The following is a 17,958-nucleotide window of genomic DNA, read 5'->3' on the forward strand; positions in this document are numbered from 1 at the left end:
TTTATCCTTTTTGTTCTTGAACTAGTAAGGCTTCAAAATTTCTATCTTAGTTTTAGTTGTCATCACAGAGCTATCTGTGGTTTGTCTTTAGATGAATGGTGATTAGCCATAAAAACCAGAAAACAATAATGATGTTCACTTCTTCCAGTTGTCAGGTCTTCTGGTTTTTGTTTGTTCTTTAGTATCTTTAGATAGGTGCTTTTTTACATTTTGTATAGAACTTATAGTTTTTTATCTGCAGAAATCGTTGGCCTAATATTAGGAGCAACTCTGACAGGCTGAATGAATCCCAAGCTGGAATCAAGATTGCCGGGAGAAGTATCAACAATCTCAGATATGCAGATAATACCACTCTAATGGCAGAAAGTAAAGAGGAATGAAAGAACCTCTTGATAAGGGTGAAAGAGGAGAGTGAAAAAGCTGGCTTAAAACTCAGCATTCAAAAAGCTAAGATCATGGCATCTGGTCCCATCACTTCATGGCAAATAGATGGGAAAAAAGTAAAAACTGTGACAGATTTTATTTTCTTGGGCTCCAAAATCTCTGCGGATGGTAACTGCAGCCAGGAAATTAAAAGACACTTGCTACTTGGAAGAAAAGCTATGACAAACCTAGATAGCATATTATGAAGCAGACACATCACTGCCGAAAAAGGTCTGTCTAGTCAAAGCTGTGGTTTTTCCAGTAGTCGTGTACAGATGTGGGAACTGTACCATAAAGAAGGCTGAGGGCTGAAGAATTGATGCTTTTGAACCGTGGTATGGAAAAGACTCTTGAAAGTGCCTTGGACAGCAAGGAGATCATACCAGTCAATCCTAAAGGAAATCAACCCTGAATACTGGGTTGGAAGGACTGATGCTGAAGCTGAAGTTCCAATACTTGGGCCACCTGATGTGAAGAAAGATCACTTGGGCCACCCTGATGTTGGGAAAGATTGAGGGCAAGAAGAAAAGGGACAACAGAGGATAAGATGGTTGGGTGGCATCACCAACTCAATGGACATGAGTTTGAGCAAACTCCAGGAGATAGTAAAGGACAGGGAAGCCTGGCGTGCTGCAGTCCATGAGGTCACAAAGAATTGGACACAACTTAGCAACTGAACAACAAAACAACAACTACCCTTACTGGAAGTGGAAGCTCTACAGATTTAATTTTTAGAGGGGACAGTTGTGGCTTCATTAAGTTAGATGTGCTAAAGTGAAGATAAATTTATGTCAGGAAGACAGAGTTTTGAAAAGATTAAATGAGGGCCTGATCTCAGTGGAAGAAAAAGAGAAAGGAAGGGTATTCTGAGGTAGGATTGGTGAGATTTGTTGATTGTTAGAGGGAGAAGAAGAGTAGTGACAGTGAGGTGGCTGAGATGGCAGAGATGATGAATAAAGGAAGTGGAGCAGATTTAGGACAGTGGCCTTGAGGGTGGAGGCTGTTAATTTTTGTTTTAAATACAGTTTTAAGGAGGTATAGTTTATATAAAAGTAACCCTTTTTTTCCTACAAAGTGTAAAGGGTTTTCTTTATGTGTAACATAGGCAAAATTATGTAAGTCAGTAAGTTTTTAAGAAATTTCACATATTCTGATTCCATCCACTGCCAGTCACCTTAGTTCCTCCAGTGTTTGGATCATAATCTTCAAGGTTGTCCTTTCAGAAAGAATTCTGCTTAATCCACAGTTATCATGTCAAGCAGTCTTACCACAGTTTTTTAACTGGATTTCTTTGATCTCCAATGAAATATGAACATACTTCAAAAATACCCCACTGGGGACTTCCCTGATGGTCCAGTGGTTAAGACTTCACTTTCCATTGCAGCAGGTACGAGTTCGATCCCTGGTTGGTGAGCTAAGATCCCAAATACCTCTCAGCCAAAACAAGCAAAAAATATAAACAGAAGCAGTATTGTAACAAATTCAATAAAGACTTTAAAAATGATCCTCATAAAAAAAAATCTTAAAAACAATTCCCCAACAGTAATCTTTGGAATTCAGTTTTCTCAAGCAATTACATTAGGACCATGTTTAGGGTCAGAGGAGATGGATCTGCCTGGTTCTGAATTTTAGAGACCCTAGAGAAAGAGAAGTATTAGTTCCTATTGAAGATTATGTCAGATTTACAGTATGAGAAACTTCAGGGATACTGTGTCAGTAAAAATACCGGCCTAACATGCACAAAGCCAAGAAAAACAATGATACCGGGTACTAAATTTATATTAGCACTGTGTTTTGAACACCCAGCAAGAATAAACTGCTGAATACAGATACCATGCAGTGCAGTAAAATTCACCAGTTTTAAATGATGTGTTTTGAAGAATGTATACAGTCATATAACTACCACCACAATCATGGTATAACATTTTCATCACTCCAGAAAGTTCTTTCATATCTCTTGGAAATCAGTTGCCCCCACTACCTGAGGCACTGGCAGTCACTGGTCTGCTTTCTCTCAGTGTAGTTTGCCTTTTCTAGAACTTCATGTAAATAGACTCAGAATATATAGCCTTTTCTGTCCCTTATTGGGGATAAAATCTTTTGTAATTTATACATGTTGTTGCATGTATCAGTAGTTTAATTCCTTTTTATTAATGAATAGTATTTACTGATATACTGAGGTTATATACTAAGTTTATTTATTTATTTGGACATTCAGGTTATATCCATTTTTTGTCTATTATAAATAAAACTGGTGGCCCAGTGATTAAGACTCCATGCTTCCACTGCAGGAGGCACAAGTTTGATCTCTGGTTGGGGAGCTAAGAGCCTGCATGCCATATAGTGTGGCCAAAAAAAAGCTGCTCTGAATACTCAAGTGCAAGTCTTTATGTGAGCATGTTTTCTCTTGAGTAAATAGGAGTGGGATTGCTGGACCACGTGTTGGCTTGACTTTATAAGAAACTGGTAAATGGTTTTCCAATGTTGCTTTGCTGTTTTGCATGCCCACCAGCAATGCATAGTGTTTTGGTTACTCCATATCCTCACCAGTACTTGGTGTTATCAGTCTTTTTAGTTTTAGCCATTCTGGTAAGTGTTTAATAGTATCTTGTTGTGGTTTTATTTTGCCTTTTCCTAATGACTGTTGATGTGAACATCTTTTCATGTCTTCATCTGCCATTTGTTGTTCTTTTTTGGAGAAGTGTTTGAACATTTTACCCATTTAAAAACATGTTTTCTAAAAAAAACCCCAAAAGACATGTTTTCTTATTGAGAATTCTTAGTACAAGTCCTTTTATCTGTGTTTTACAAATATTTTCTCCCAGTATATAACTTGCCTTTCTTTGCATTTTGTAACAGTATCTTTTGAAATGCAAACATTTAATTTAAAAAATAATTACTTTTATATAATTTTCCTTCATTTACACTTACTACAAAATATTTGTCTGTATTCCTTGTGTTGTTTATACATCCTCCCAGCTTACCTTACACTCGGTAGTTGTGCCTCTACTTCCCCACCCTTGTATTGCCACCCACCACTGGTAACCACTGGTTTGTTCCCTGTATCTGTGAGTCTTCTAACTTTGTTATATTCATTAGTTTGTTGTATTTTTTAGAATCCACATATTGTACAGTATTTGCCTCTGCCTGACTTATTTTACTTAGCATAGTGCCCTCCAGGTCCAGACATGTTGCTTCAAATGGCAACATTTCTTTCTTCTTTATGGCTGAATGTATTCATTGTATATATATACCACATCTTCTCTATCTATTCATCTGTCAGTGGACACTTGGGTTGCTCCCATGTCTTGGCAGTTTAAATAATGCTGCCTTGAACATTGAGGTGCACATATCTTTTTGAATTTGTGGGGTTTTCTGGTTTTGTTTCATTTTTTTTTTTTCTGGTTATATTCACAGACGTGGAATTGTTGGACCATATGATAGTTGTGTTTTTAGTTTTTTGAGAAATTTCTATACTGTTTTCCACAGTGGCTGCACTAATTTACATTCCCACCAACAGTGTATGAGAGTCCCCTTCTCTCCACACCCCATTATTTGTGTTCTTTTCGATGATAGCCATTCTCACAGGTGTAAAGTAATATCTCACTGTGGTTTTGATTTGCATTTCTCTTATGATTAACAGTGTTGAACATCTTTCCCTGGGCCTGTTGGCCATATGCATTTTCTTTTAGGAAAATTGTCTTTTCTTTTGACCATCTTTTAATGTTTGTTTTGATGTTGAGTTGTATGAGCTGTTTATGTGTGTTGGATATATTAATCCTTTATCAATTATATCATTTGCAGATATTTTCTTCATTCAGTAGATTATCTTTTCATTTTGTTGGTGCTTTCCTTTGCTGTGCAGAAGCTTTTAAATTTAATTAGGTCCCATTTGTTTATTTCTACTTTTATTTCCTTAGTAGATGGATCCAGAGAAATATTGCTACAATTTATGTTATACAGTGTTCTGCCTGTGTTTTCCTGCAGGAGTTTTATAGTATCCAGTCTTACATTTAGGTCTCTAATGCATTTTGAGTTGATTTTGTGTGTATGGTGTTAGAGAAAGTTCTTATTTCATTCTTTTATGTGTAGCTCTCCAGTTTTCCCAGCACCCCTTATTGAAGAGACTGTCTTCTTCACTGTATGTTCTTGCCTTCTTGTTTGGTTAATTGGCCATAGGTGCCTGAGTTTATTTCTGGGCTCTCTATCCTATTCCATTGATCTGTGTGTCTGTTTTTGTGCCAGTGCCTTAATATTTTAATTACTGTAGCTTTGCAGTATAATCTGAGGTCAGGTAGTGTGATTCCTCCAGCTCTAACCTTCTTTCTCAAGATTGTTTTGGCTATTTGACGTCTTTTGAGTTTCGATACAAATTTTAAAATTTTTGTCTTAGTTCTGTGAAAAATGCCTTTAGGTATTTTGATAGAGATTACATTGAATCTATAGATTGCCTTGGATATCATGGTCATTTTTAACAATACTGATTCTTCCAGTCCGAGAACACGGTATATCTTTCCATCTGTGTTGTCTTCAGTTTCTTTCATCAGTGTCTTATCGTTTTCAGAGTACAGGTCTTTACCCTCCGCAGGTAGGCCTATTCCTAGGTATTTTAGCTTTTTGATTTAATGGTAATAAATGGGATTGTTTCCTTAATTTCTCTTTCTGATAGTTCCTTGTTAGTGTATAGAAACACAACAGATTTCTATATATTAATTTTATATCCTGCAACTTTACCAAATTCATTGATGAGCTCTAGAAGTTTTTTGGTGATGTCCTTAGGATTTTCTCTATATGAGTGAGTGAGTGAAGTCGCTCAGTTGTGTCTGACTCTTTGTGACCCCCATGGACTGTAGCCTACCAGGCTCCTCTGTCCATGGGATTTTCCAGGCAAGGGTACTGGAGTGGGGTGCCATTTCCTTCTCCAGGGGTCTTCACAACCCAGGGAGCGAACCCAGGTCTCCTGCATTGCAGGCAGATGCTTTACAATCTGAGCCACCAGGGAAGCCTTTTCTGTGTATAGTGTCATGTTATCAGCCGCCAGGGACAGTTTTACCTCTTTCCTTTCCAATTTGGATTCCTTTTATTTCCAAAAGTTTAAATTTTGATGAAGTCCAGGTTACCTTTTTTTTTTTCTTTTGTGGTTCCTGTGTTTTGTGTTCCAAGAAATCTATGCCTAATCCAAAAAGCAAATATCAATTTAGTTAGAAGAATGACATTGTTTATATTTTTGTAAGCCTCTTTAATCCTATCTACTTCTCTATTGCAATATGTTGTTTTGGTTAAAGTATAGGAAGAAAGTCTGGTGATACACAGGTGTGCAGTTGGAAAAGCAAGGGCTGTTGTAATAGTCTTTTTAATGTTTGTTTGTATTTGTTTATTTGTTTGCACTAGAGAGCACATGGGGTCTTCACTGCAGCGTGTGGCATTTTTCTTTTTAGCTGATGCATGCAGGGTCTTTTTTTTTTTCAGTTGTGGTATGTGGGATCTAGTTCCCCGACCAGAATCAAACCTGGACCAGAGTGCAGAGACCTAACCAGTGGACCATCAGGAAAGTCCCAATAGCCTTTTTAGATAATTGTGGCTATTCTCCTTTGATAGTGCTCCACAGCTCGACAGCTGATAGTTTCTTACAGTTGCGTTGCATTGTGGAATCTGAAAGCACATCAGTGATTTTGTACTGTTACATTAAAATTCACTGTCTTTACTTGCACTTTGAATGGATCTTTAACTATTTTGATTTGGGGAGGAAAACCTTATCCTTCTACCCTAGTAGTTTCAGTTTCTAAGGACTGTGAATTAAACTGACAAAAGACAGAGTAACAGGAGGAAAAAACCAGTTTATACATGCAGCATGCATACAGTGGGAGAACTCAGGGATCACTAGCTCAAAGGAATGATTAGAATCTGGGGCTTATGGGAAAACAAAAGACTTCTTAAAAGTGGGGAGAAAGGACAGGTTTTGGATTTGGGGAAAGATAAATGAGTTTTCAGGAGAACAAGCGGTAGTTCTAAATTTGTGATAATATATATATAGGTATGAATGGTTTTTCCATCTCCTTCAGGGCCATGAAATTCCCTCCAGAGAAGGGATTTGGGTAGATTTTATTTGCATTCTTTCTTCTGGGAGTAGATCTGCCTTGAAGAGGAATTTATGACAGCGTTATTTCCCAGAAGTTGCTGCTGTTAGCTAGAGAAAGCTCTGAGGAAGCTTTTTTCTGCATCTGTTGAACCTGAAATGTCTTCAGCTGAAAATAATCTTTATACCAACTCTGGGGTTCCAGGTAGGTCCTACAGTTGAATTGGTGAAAACTACATTGATAGTTTGGAAAATACTGGTTCAAAGTTATGCAGCTCTTCCAAGTATTAATACATTTTAATACACAATATTTAAAGAATCACATTTGTTTATGTCACTTTTCATCTCATCAGAGTAAGTAATGGAAGCCTTCAAGCTCCCAGTGGCCCATGTAGACTTTCCAAAAATTTTAAATTTTTTCTGAAAGCTCAAATGTTATTGTTGGCAACAAACACTGTCAGTTGTTTCCTTTGAAATAACAAGTGTTTTTCATTTTCAAGAGCATGTCAGCTGTTCTTTGAAGTAAAAATGATTTTACATGAAAAAAGAGGCTGGTTCGACTCAAACAGGCTCACATGTGCTTTTCCTCAAGACAACTGTAGTATTTCGGCATGTAGCATTTCATAAACAGAATATTAAAAATATATGTGTTTAAGGTTGAGATTTAATAAAATTATTACTTTTGATGGCTTTGTCAAGGCATCCTGAAGTAAAACTGCCCGTCTCCCAACTGCCTGTGTGGCAGCAAAGAATACAATGACTAGTAGTGTAATTTGATGCCACTGACTTCATTTGTATATGGTGCCAATGTTTGTATCCACTGTAATTTTCATACTAGTAAGTGCAAAGTAAGTGTCTGCACAGTTGTTCTAAGATAAACCATGAGATTCAAAACAGTTATATTCATCTTGGATTATGTCAGCATCACTTGTGTTTGTTACTAAGAATTCATACACGACATCACTGTCAGTGATTAACTGGTGCCAGTGCTAGATGAATATAAAGAAAATGGCAGGTCTAATCTTGTCTATGGATTCATCTATTTGTAAAGTAAAATTCTAGTTCTGCAGATGAGATAGTAATCAAGTCTTCAGATTTACAGCAGAATCTTTAATTTGGTGAATTAAAAGTATATCATTAAAAGAGGGGCACTACCATGATTTATTTTACTGACTTCATTCAGCAGGCATGTAGCAATGTCAGCTGTACCAAGTTGTGCTTCTCCAGTTAAGGAAGTTCAGTCGCTTACCCTAAGATAGTTCAATGACTTTCTCATTTCTGGATTGAAAGGTGTTAGCAATCTTTAAGAATTGTAAAGATTCATTACATCTGCATTTAAAATATTCAACTACTTTAAATTCCGAATGATTGATCTCAAAATGTCACTGTAACTTAACTGGCATAATATAATTAGAAAATGTTCTGTTGCTTAAGATACAGTTAGCTAAATTGTTAACATCTATAAAGTCAAGAGAAAGAAAAATGGCTCTTATCATACTGTGGTTTCTTATATATAATTTTGCCCAGTTTTTTTTGGAGTAGATTCTTCCTTTCCATGAGTCAGAGACTCTAGGCCAGTTACATTTATTTTGGCAATCTTTAAATGTATGTATTGCAGATGTGGGTTGAGAAAGTAAGGTTTCTAATGTCCCTGTTTTGAGTCCATGATTTTTTTTTTTTCTATTTTAATTTTTTGGCTGTACCAGGCAGCTTGCAGAATTTTAGTTCCCCAACCAGGGATTGAAGCTATGCCCTCAGCAGTCAAAGTGCAGAATTCTAATCACTGGATTGCCAGGGAATTCTGGAGTCAATGATTTATTCTTAAAAATAAATGAAAAATTACAAATAAATTTTCTTTTATTTTAGAAAAAATAAATTCTAAAATAATACACATTAGATATAATTTAAATATTTCTGCCACCCTTATGACAGAAGAGCTTCCCTGACAGCTCAGTTGGTAAATAATCCGCCTGCAATGGAGGAGACCCTGATTCAATTCCTGGGTCAAGATATCCACTGGAGAAGGGATAGGCTACCCACTCCAGAATTCTTGGGCTTCCCTTGGGCTCAGCTGGTAAAGAATGCGCCTGCAATGTGAGAGACCTGGGTTCGATCCCTGGGTTGGGAAGATCCCCCGGAAAAGGTAAAGGCCACCCACTCCAGTATTCTGGCCTGGAGAATTCCATGGACTATACAGTCCATGGAGTCGGACATGACTGAGCTACTTTCACTCACTTATGGCAGAAAGCAAAGAGGAACTAAAGAGCCTCTTGATGAAAGTTAAGAGGAGAGTGAAAAAGCTAGCTTAAAACTCAACAATCAAAAAGCTAAGATCATGGCATCCGGTCCCATTATTTCATGGTAAATATATGGAGAAACGATGGAAACAGTGACAGACTTTATTTTTGGGGGCTCCAAAATCACTGCAGATGGTGACTGCAGCCATGAAATTAAAAGATGCTTGCTTCTTGGAAAAAACCTATGACAAACCTAGACAGCAGATTAAAAAGCAGAGACATTACTTTACCAATAAAGGTCTGTATAGTCAAAGCTATGGTTTTTCCAGTAGTCACGTATGGATGTGAGAGTTGGACCATAAAGAAAGCTGAGCACCGAAGAATTGATGCTTTTGAACTATGGTGTTGGAGAAGACTCTTGAGAGTCCCTTGGACTGCAAGGAGATCCAACCAGTCCATCCTAAAGGAAATCAGTCCTAAATATTCATTGGGAGGACTGATGCTGAAGCTCCAATATTTTGGCCATCTGATGTGAAGAACTGGGTCATTCGAAAAGACCCTGATGCTGGGAAAGATTGAAGGCAAGAGGTGAAGGGGATGACAGAGGATGAGATGGTTGGATGGCATCACCGACTCGTTGGATATGAGTTTGAGCAGGCTCCTGGAGCTGGTGATGGAGAGGGAAGCCTGACATGCTGCAGTCCTTGGGTTGCAAAGAGTCGGACACAACGAAGCAACTGAACTGAACTGAAAAATTAAGAAGAGTTTCCCCCAAATTTAAAAAGTATTATTGCAAAGCAAAATAACAAAAAGTACTTGTTTCTGCCTGATGTGTGGAGAACTTTAAAATTTTACAGTAATGATTTATTGGATAATAATGAGATTACAGCAAGTATAACTGAAGATAATTATAAGAGCCCAAACAGAAGTACTAAGGAGGAAAGAAACTTGAATTATATCCTAAGCCTACTACCTTAGAAAATGCTAGAAAACATTAGACTACAGAAACATATACTCCACTAGCCGCTAGAGTGATGATATCATTACATGCTGTGTAGCATCAGGAAAACTCCACTGTAGACTCATGAAAGCATGAAAGTGAAAAAAGCAAATAAATTTAGTGTTATCATGAAATTAATTTTGCTCCATAGATCAGGCCCTCAAAGGGTTTTGGTAACTGTGAACTGTGGTTTTCAAACTGCTGTTCCAGGTTATTTCTTCCTTACTTAGGGCTCATACTGCCATCTCTATGCCAGGGACACTCTCATCTGTATCCCAGCCTGGACTACTTATATACTCCTTGCCCACCTGGACTCTTTCCTCAGCTTGGTGCTCTCGTTCTCTTTGGCCTTTGCACATGCTATTTGATCTGTCCAGAATTTCCTGTTCCTTTTGTTCACTTGGATAATTACTGAATTGTGAGCTGCTTGAGGGCAGGAACTAGGCATCCTTTTATCCCCAGCTTTTAGCAGAAATTCATGGGGTCTCAGAGTCAGACATAACTGAGTGACTCACACTTTCTTTTCGCTTTCCTAGCACTTTGTCAGAGAAGGAGATGGCACCCCACTCTAGTACTCTTGCCTGGAAAATCCCATGGATGGAGGAGCCTGGTGGGCTGCAGTCCATGGGGTCGCTAAGAGTCAGACACCACTGAGCGACTTCACTTTCACTTTTCACTTTCATGTATTGGAGAAGGAAATGGCAACCCACTCCAGTGTTCTTGCCTGGAGAATCCCAGAGACGGGGGAGCCTGGTGGGCTGCCGTCTATGGGGTCGCACAGAGTTGGACATGACTGAGTGATTTAGCAGCAGCAGCAGCAGCAGCACTTTGTAGGCTGCTTAGCAGATGTTGAGTTAAATTAAATCACGTAAGGATTCTAGTCTCATAAACAAGTTTGCTTTACATCTCAGGGTAAAGTTGTTTTTCTGTTTTTGTCTGACTCATACATTCTATATTGGTTTGTATTAGTGGATTGGCCAGCAAGTTTGTTTAGGTTTTTCTGTACGATTGTATGGAAAAACTTGAATGAACTTCTTGGCCAACTCAATAGCTTCAGTTCAGAGAAAAGGACTTCATAACCTACCTCAAATTCAGGACAACCAACTCCTGTCTGTATTAACCTCATCCACCAGTATTTGTTTTGTTTGCTTTTGCCTTGTTTCGAGTATAATATATTCTGAAAGGAGGGTATTTGGGCTGAGGACCCAAGATCTTAATTTTTAGTTCTGTCTCTATGTTACTTTACAAGACACTTAGCATCTGCTTCTCTTCACTTGTGGTGGGAACTATGTATTCATATATTTTAGTTTCTCTGAAGGAAGATGCTCTAACATCCAAATGATAACTAACATTAAGTTCTTACTATATGTAAGATTGCCGGGAGAAATATCAATAACCTCAGATATGCAGATGACACCACCCTTATGGCAGAAAGCAAAGAGGAACTCAAAAGCATCTTGATGAAAGTGAAAGTGGAGAGTGAAAAAGTTGGCTTAAAGGTCAACATTCAGAAAATGAAGATCATGGCATCCGGTCCCATCACTTCATGGGAAATAGATGGGGAAACAGTGGAAACAGTGTCAGACTTTATTTTTCTGGGCTCCAAAATCACTGCAGATGGTGACTGCAGCCATGAAATTAAAAGACGCTTACTCCTTGGAAGGAAAGTTATGACCAACCTAGATAGCATATTCAAAAGCAGAGACATTACTTTGCCAACAAAGGTTCATCTAGTCAAGGCTATGGTTTTTCCTGTGATCATGTATGGATGTGAGAGTTGGACTGTGAAGAAGGCTGAGCACCAAAGAATTGATGCTTTTGAACTGTGGTGTTGGAGAAGACTCTTGAGAGTCCCTTGGACTGCAAGGAGATCCAACCAGTCCATTCTGAAGGAGATCAGCCCTGGGATTTCTTTGGAAGGAATGATGCTAAAGCTGAAACTCCAGTACTTTGGCCACCTCATGCGAAGAGTTGACTCATTGGAAAAGACTCTGATGCTGGGAGGGATTGGGGGCAGGAGGAGAAGGGGATGACAGAGGATGAGATGGCTGGATGGCATCACTGACTCGATGGACGTGAGTCTGAGTGAACTCTGGGAATTGATGATGGACAGGGAGGCCTGGCGTGCTGCGATTCATGGGGTCGCAAAGAGTCAGACACGACTGAGCGACTGATCTGATCTGATCTGATATGTCAGAAACTGTTCTGTTTTACATGTATTAACTCATTTAATCTGCATAATAGCCCTATGTGGAAGGTAGATGATTTTATTATCTCCATTTTACTCAAGGAAAATAAGACACAGAAATATTAAGTAGCTTGCCAGAGGTTGTATAGATAGTAATAAGGTCTGGGTTTGAGCTGTGAGCTATGCTCTTAACTGCTATAAGAAACTCCCTCTCAAATCTAAATACATTACTTTTATCATCAACCTATGTTAGTACACATGTACAGATGCTCGTTATAATATTTATAATTGTGAAATTAAAAAATGAGAGAATACCTAAATAAATGAGATATATGTATAATAGATATTTTAAAATCACATTTTTGAAGAATATTTTAATGATATGGAAAAATAGAATGAAAATAACATAGAATCACAGGTTTTGTTTGAAAAAGTATATAATGGAATTATATGTTACATATCTATATATATGAGCTTCCCTGGTGGCTTAGCAGTAAAGAATCCACCTGCCAATGCAGGTAGATTCTGTCCCTGAATCGGGAAGATCCTCTGGAGAAGTAAATGGCAACCCACTCAGGTATTCATGCCTGGGAAATCCCAGGGGCAGAGGAGGAGTCTGACAGGCTACAGTCCATGGGGTTGCAAGAGTCAGACGTGACTTAGTGACTAAACAAGAACAACATATATATATATATATATATATATATATATATATATATATATATACACACACACACACAAATATTTATTTTAAAAGACTAGAAAGACATATAATAGTGATTTTTTGTGAATAGAGCAGTTGCAGTTGTAGAGCAATCTGTTGAATGTTTCCATGTGCTAAGCACCCTGTTAAGTTCTTTATGTGTGTTTCCTCAGTGAACTCTCCCATCAGTCCTATGACGTAGATTCTACTCATTTTTCAGATGAAGAAACTGAGCCTTAGAAAGATTAACTTATCAAGGGTCATTCAAGCAGTAAGTAGAAGAGTTGGGACATCTGTATTAGACACTCTCTCTCTCTTTTTTTAACTTTTTATTTTGTATCGGGATATAGCCAATTAACAAACAATGTTATGATAGTTTCAAGTGAACAGCAAAGGGACTCAGCCATACATCTACATATATCCATTCTTCCCCAAACTCCCCTCCCATCCAGGCTACCACATAACATTGAGCAGAGTTCCCTGTGCTATACAGTGGGTTCTTGTTGGTTATCCGTTTTAAGTGTAGCAGTGTGTACAGTTCATCCCAAACTCCCTAACTATCCCTTCCCCCCAGACAACTATAAGCTCGTTCATGAAGTCTGTGAGACTCTGCTTTTTAATTGAAGTATAGTTGATTTATAATGTGTTTTACATATATATGTATGTATATTCTTTTCAGATTCTTTTCCATTATAGATGACTATAAGATATTGAATATAGTTCCCTTTGCTATATAGTAGGACCTTGTTGTTTATCTGTTTTGTATAAAGTAGTGTGTACCTGTTAATCTTAGGCTCCTAATTTATCAGCCCCTCCCCCTTCCCCTTTGATAACCATAAGTTTGTTTTCTGTCTCTGTGAGTCTGTTTCTGTTTTGTAAATAAGTTCATTTTTATCATTTTTTTAGACTCCGCATATAAGTGGTATCATTTCTCTGACTTACTTCACTTATTTTGATAACCTCTAGGTCCATCCATGTTGCTGCAGATAACATTATTTCATTCTCTTTTATGACTGACTAATATCCTTTGTATATATAAACCATATCTTCTTTATCCATCCGTCAGTGGAGGACACTTAGGTTGCATCGATGTCTTGGCTATTGTAAATAGTGCTGCTCTGAACTTTGGGGTACATGTTATCTTTTTGAACCAGTAGGCTCTGTTTTGTATTTTCCTAACTTTTTATAATCTATTATTTACATGACCAAAACCAAAATTAAAATTTTAAATTATGCAAAATGCAAACATCTTGGGACCTGCAGCAAGTCAGACTTGTATGATCTGGTAGGATTTATTCATTTGAACCATTGATTCCTTAAACTGGTTATGCAAAATAACAGCAGCATGGGACTTGAGAGAAATTAAACCAAGCATTTAAAGAGTTAAAACATACTCATTGGTTTCTGTTCTACCAAGGAATTTTTTGACCATCTATTATGGCCAACTGATTTTTTTTTTTTCCTAGCATGGGTTACAGTTAGTACCTCTTAATGAAATGAAATCAGATACGTATCTTACAGGCTAGTGAACGCATGATAAGGCTGACCTTTTCTATGACTGTTAAAGAATTCCTTAACCATTTTTGTTGTGGTTGCTAGTATTTTTGTCTTACTGGATCCCCATGAGATAATGTTGCCACATGCCCAAAGGAAAAGATTTTTGTGTGTGAATTTGTGGGATGCCCCCCACTGACATAGTAAGAGACTTTTTCTAATGTAAGTGTTAACCGTAGTTGACAAATGACTTAGTGAAAGTTAGAGGTATTGGATGAACACTTATAATCTTTCAGAATAACGTCATTCACAGAAGGCAGCGGACATGTTTTCCTACAATTATCCCATTGTCAAAGAGTATCTAGTAGGCTAAATGGATCCTTGATTGACCCCACAACGTATTCCACATATTCTTATGGTAAGAGGATTCTAACTCTTCATATATTTTTTCACTTGAGGAATATTAGCTATATGAGGAGAATACATCTAACTATAAACCTTTGTCTAACTATTAGAGAATTCTTCCTCTGGCAGGAAGTTTATTTGGGGAGGACAACACATATAGGTTAAGGAAGAATATGCCCTCCTAGTTGTATCTATTATACGAGTTGACTTTATCAGTCTTAAGTGTTAACTATAGATAAATACAAATAATGTTTAAAGTGGTCTGAAATTGTATGAACACTTTACATTTGAAAGTAGAAATGTTCACATCTCCATTTGTTTCTTATCTTACAGAGAAGTGTGGGAAATGGAACTGGATAGACTCAAGAATCAAGATGGTGAAATAAATCGGAACATTATGGAAGAGACAGAACGGGCCTGGAAGGCAGAGGTGAGAAGAGCTACTGTGTTGAAGGTCTGGATCTGGGGCTTCCAGGTGGTACATACTTTTAGTATGGGGTCATATACCAAGCCATATAAATATGCTACCATAGAGCCATTAAACATTGTTTTAACTATCTAGGGGTAGCTTTGTGTGTGTAAAATTAATAAAGCGTGTGTGTGTGTGTGTGTGTGTGTGTGTGTGTGTGATTTCCTTAGATCTTATCATTAGAGAGTCGGAAAGAGTTGCTGGTATTGAAACTAGAAGAAGCAGAAAAAGAGGCAGAGCTACACCTTACTTACCTCAAGTAAGTACCTTCTGTTTCTAGGGTTTTAATGGCCCTGCAGTTTTGTGTTTTGGGGGGCATTTCTTTTTAGGGCTTTGAAACCCTCGGCCGGCTAGTCTGGCACGTGTTCTGTCTTCACGGCAAATCATCTTTGTGTGACAGTATTTTGTTCAGTGATTTCTCTTTCCATTTTCTAAACTTCCACACTCTCTGGCTCTTCTCTTTCTACAGTTTTATAGTTTTGTCCTTTTTCTTTTATTATTTTGAGTTGGATAAACAGTATCTCTTACTCTTTCAAGCGTAACAAATGTCTTTGGAGATATGTTTCTTATACAGTCATTTATCCTCTTTCTGCCATGAAGTCTGGAGACCCCTGTGGCATTTTCAACCAGATGAGAGCCCTCTCTCTGTGGTGGGTCCTCTTTCTCCAGTACTTGGCTTCCATGATGCTGGAGTTAAAGTGAAGCAGTCAACTTAGGACCATGGCCTTCTCCTGTATCTGCTCCAACCTCTTCTCTGCAGGCCGTTCTTCTGCTATTCTCTCTAGCTATTCTTCTGCTATCTGAGAGAATTAGGAGTGGGACTCTCTCTAATTCTGTAAATCACTGTTGGTTTCTTGAAAGGTCAACTCCCCCAACACTAGAGACAGTTCGTTCCAAACAGGAGTGGGAGACAAGACTGAATGGAGTTCGGATAATGAAAAAGAATGTTCGGGTAAGTGTAGTGACGGGTGATTGTTGAGCTGGAGTTCATCTGTGCTTGCACACTCCTGGCCACAGGGCAGGACCACTTGCATTGCCCTAGGGCCTGTTCTACCACTCCTCTTGTCTTCCTGATACAGGATGCTGGTCTCTTTATAGAGAGCCTCACTCTGCTCAGCAGTAAAGGATAACGCTTGCTCTTCTCTGTTTCCTAGGACCAATTTAATAATCATATTCAGCTCGTGAGGAATGGAGCCAAGCTGAGCAGCCTTCCTCAGATCCCTACCCCAACCCTGCCTCCACCCCCATCAGAGGTAAGCACGCTGGCTCTGGCGAGTCTACTTTTTCATGTTGGTGGCAGAGCCTAGAATCTTTCCTTTGTTTTTATAAAGGTATTGGATGTCCTTATTTGGTACAAGAAAGAGTTGCTTACTGATTTCAGTTGCCTAAACTTCTGTTTTCTTTCTCTCCCTCTCATCTTCCACCTCTTCCCTTCTGCAGACAGACTTCATGCTTCAGGTGTTTCAGCCCAGTCCCTCTCTGGCTCCTCGGATGCCCTTCTCCATTGGGCAGGTCACGATGCCCATGGTTATGCCCAGTGCAGATCCCCGGTCCTTGTCTTTCCCAATCCTGAACCCTGCCCTTTCCCAGCCCAACCAGCCTTCCCCACCCCTTCCTGGCTCCCATGGGAGAAATAGCCCCAGCTTGGGTTCCCTTGTCGGCCCCCATGGTCCGCACGTGCCCCCTGCTGCCTCCATCCCGCCTCCCCCAGGCTTGGGTGGTGTTAAGGCTTCTACTGAAACTCCCCGGCCCCAACCAGTAGACAAACTGGAGAAGATTCTGGAGAAGTTGCTGACTCGGTTCCCACAATGCAATAAGTAAGTGTTTTTAAGGATTAATTTAAAAAGTGTTTTCCAGAGAAATATTTATGGGTTAAAATAGGAGAGGTTTCATAGATATTCCCCATGAAGGTAGCACAAAATTTCTCCCCCTCAATATCTCTGTTTCTTAGGGCTCAGATGACCAACATTCTTCAGCAAATCAAGACAGCACGTACGACCATGGCAGGTCTGACCATGGAGGAGCTGATCCAGCTGGTAGCCGCGCGACTGGCAGAGCATGAGCGGGTGGCGGCAAGTACTCAGGTAAGAAAAGCTATTTGGTGGGATCTCCGACCTGTGAAGGAAATGGCAACCCACTCTGGTGTTCTTGCCTGGAGAATCCCAGGGGCGGGGGAGCCCGGTGGGTTGCCATCTATGGGGTCGCACAGAGTCGGACACGACTGAAGCGACTTAGCAGCAGCAGCAGACCTGTTGAGATGTTGAAGCAAGAGGCAGATTTCAGAAAAATTTGGGGTGAGAAGCAGCATTGCAGCCAGGGGTGTCTGGCCTGCTTTCTTCCTTCACCGGGCTGAGAAATGAATGATTTCCTTTTGGTAACGCCCTGTTACGCAGACATTCCTGCCTCACTCTGACAACGTTTCTGCCCACAGCCACTTGGTCGGATCCGGGCCCTGTACCCTGCTCCACTCGCCCAAATCAGTACCCCAATGTTCTTGCCTTCTGCCCAAGTTTCATATCCTGGGAGGTCTTCACATGTAAGACTCTTTTCTTTGAAAACTGGGATGTTGGAGAAGCTGGGGGTGGCGAGGATGGAGTGGATTTATAGGTGGCGTGCAGGAAGAAACCATTATCTCCTCAGCTGGGTTGTTGGTAGCCCAGGGTGGGAAAATGCAAGTACTCTGTATTTGAACTTTTCTTTCTGTGGTGTAAAATCTCTTTGCTACGTGGAAATTGTAGATAGAATCATGGGCATAAAAGGCCAGGAGACCCAGAGGTTCCTCCCTCTTTTGACGGTCCCTCCTCTGCTGTGCAGGCTCCAGCCACCTGTAAACTGTGTCTAATGTGCCAGAAACTCGTCCAGCCCAGCGAGCTGCATCCAATGGCATGTACCCACGTGCTACACAAGGAGGTGGGTGCTGCAGCCCTTCCTCTTTCCGCTCTTCCTTTTGACAACTGTGATCA

General features: G+C 39.4%; 1 protein-coding gene and 1 non-coding gene across 4 annotated transcripts in view; one reads left to right on the forward strand and one right to left on the reverse strand.

Moving 5' to 3' along the window:
• Positions 1-17,958, forward strand: part of RNF214 (ring finger protein 214) — a 51,301-nt gene that overhangs the window by 24,530 nt on the left and 8,813 nt on the right. For all 3 annotated transcript variants that reach the window (XM_061440419.1, XM_061440421.1, XM_061440420.1), the window contains exons 7-14: positions 14,860-14,956; positions 15,166-15,254; positions 15,857-15,947; positions 16,150-16,248; positions 16,436-16,812; positions 16,947-17,079; positions 17,427-17,531; positions 17,810-17,905. In XM_061440419.1, the coding sequence (XP_061296403.1) occupies positions 14,860-14,956; positions 15,166-15,254; positions 15,857-15,947; positions 16,150-16,248; positions 16,436-16,812; positions 16,947-17,079; positions 17,427-17,531; positions 17,810-17,905 (1,087 nt within the window). The remainder of the gene's footprint in view (positions 1-14,859; positions 14,957-15,165; positions 15,255-15,856; positions 15,948-16,149; positions 16,249-16,435; positions 16,813-16,946; positions 17,080-17,426; positions 17,532-17,809; positions 17,906-17,958) is intronic.
• Positions 2,130-2,267, reverse strand: LOC133227191 (small nucleolar RNA SNORA8). The gene has a single exon (XR_009729750.1). It is a non-coding gene; the product is annotated as a small nucleolar RNA SNORA8 (small nucleolar RNA).

The sequence above is a fragment of the Bos javanicus genome, chromosome 15, assembly GCF_032452875.1.
Source record: "Bos javanicus breed banteng chromosome 15, ARS-OSU_banteng_1.0, whole genome shotgun sequence".
In the NCBI taxonomy this organism is placed as follows: domain Eukaryota; kingdom Metazoa; phylum Chordata; class Mammalia; order Artiodactyla; family Bovidae; genus Bos; species Bos javanicus.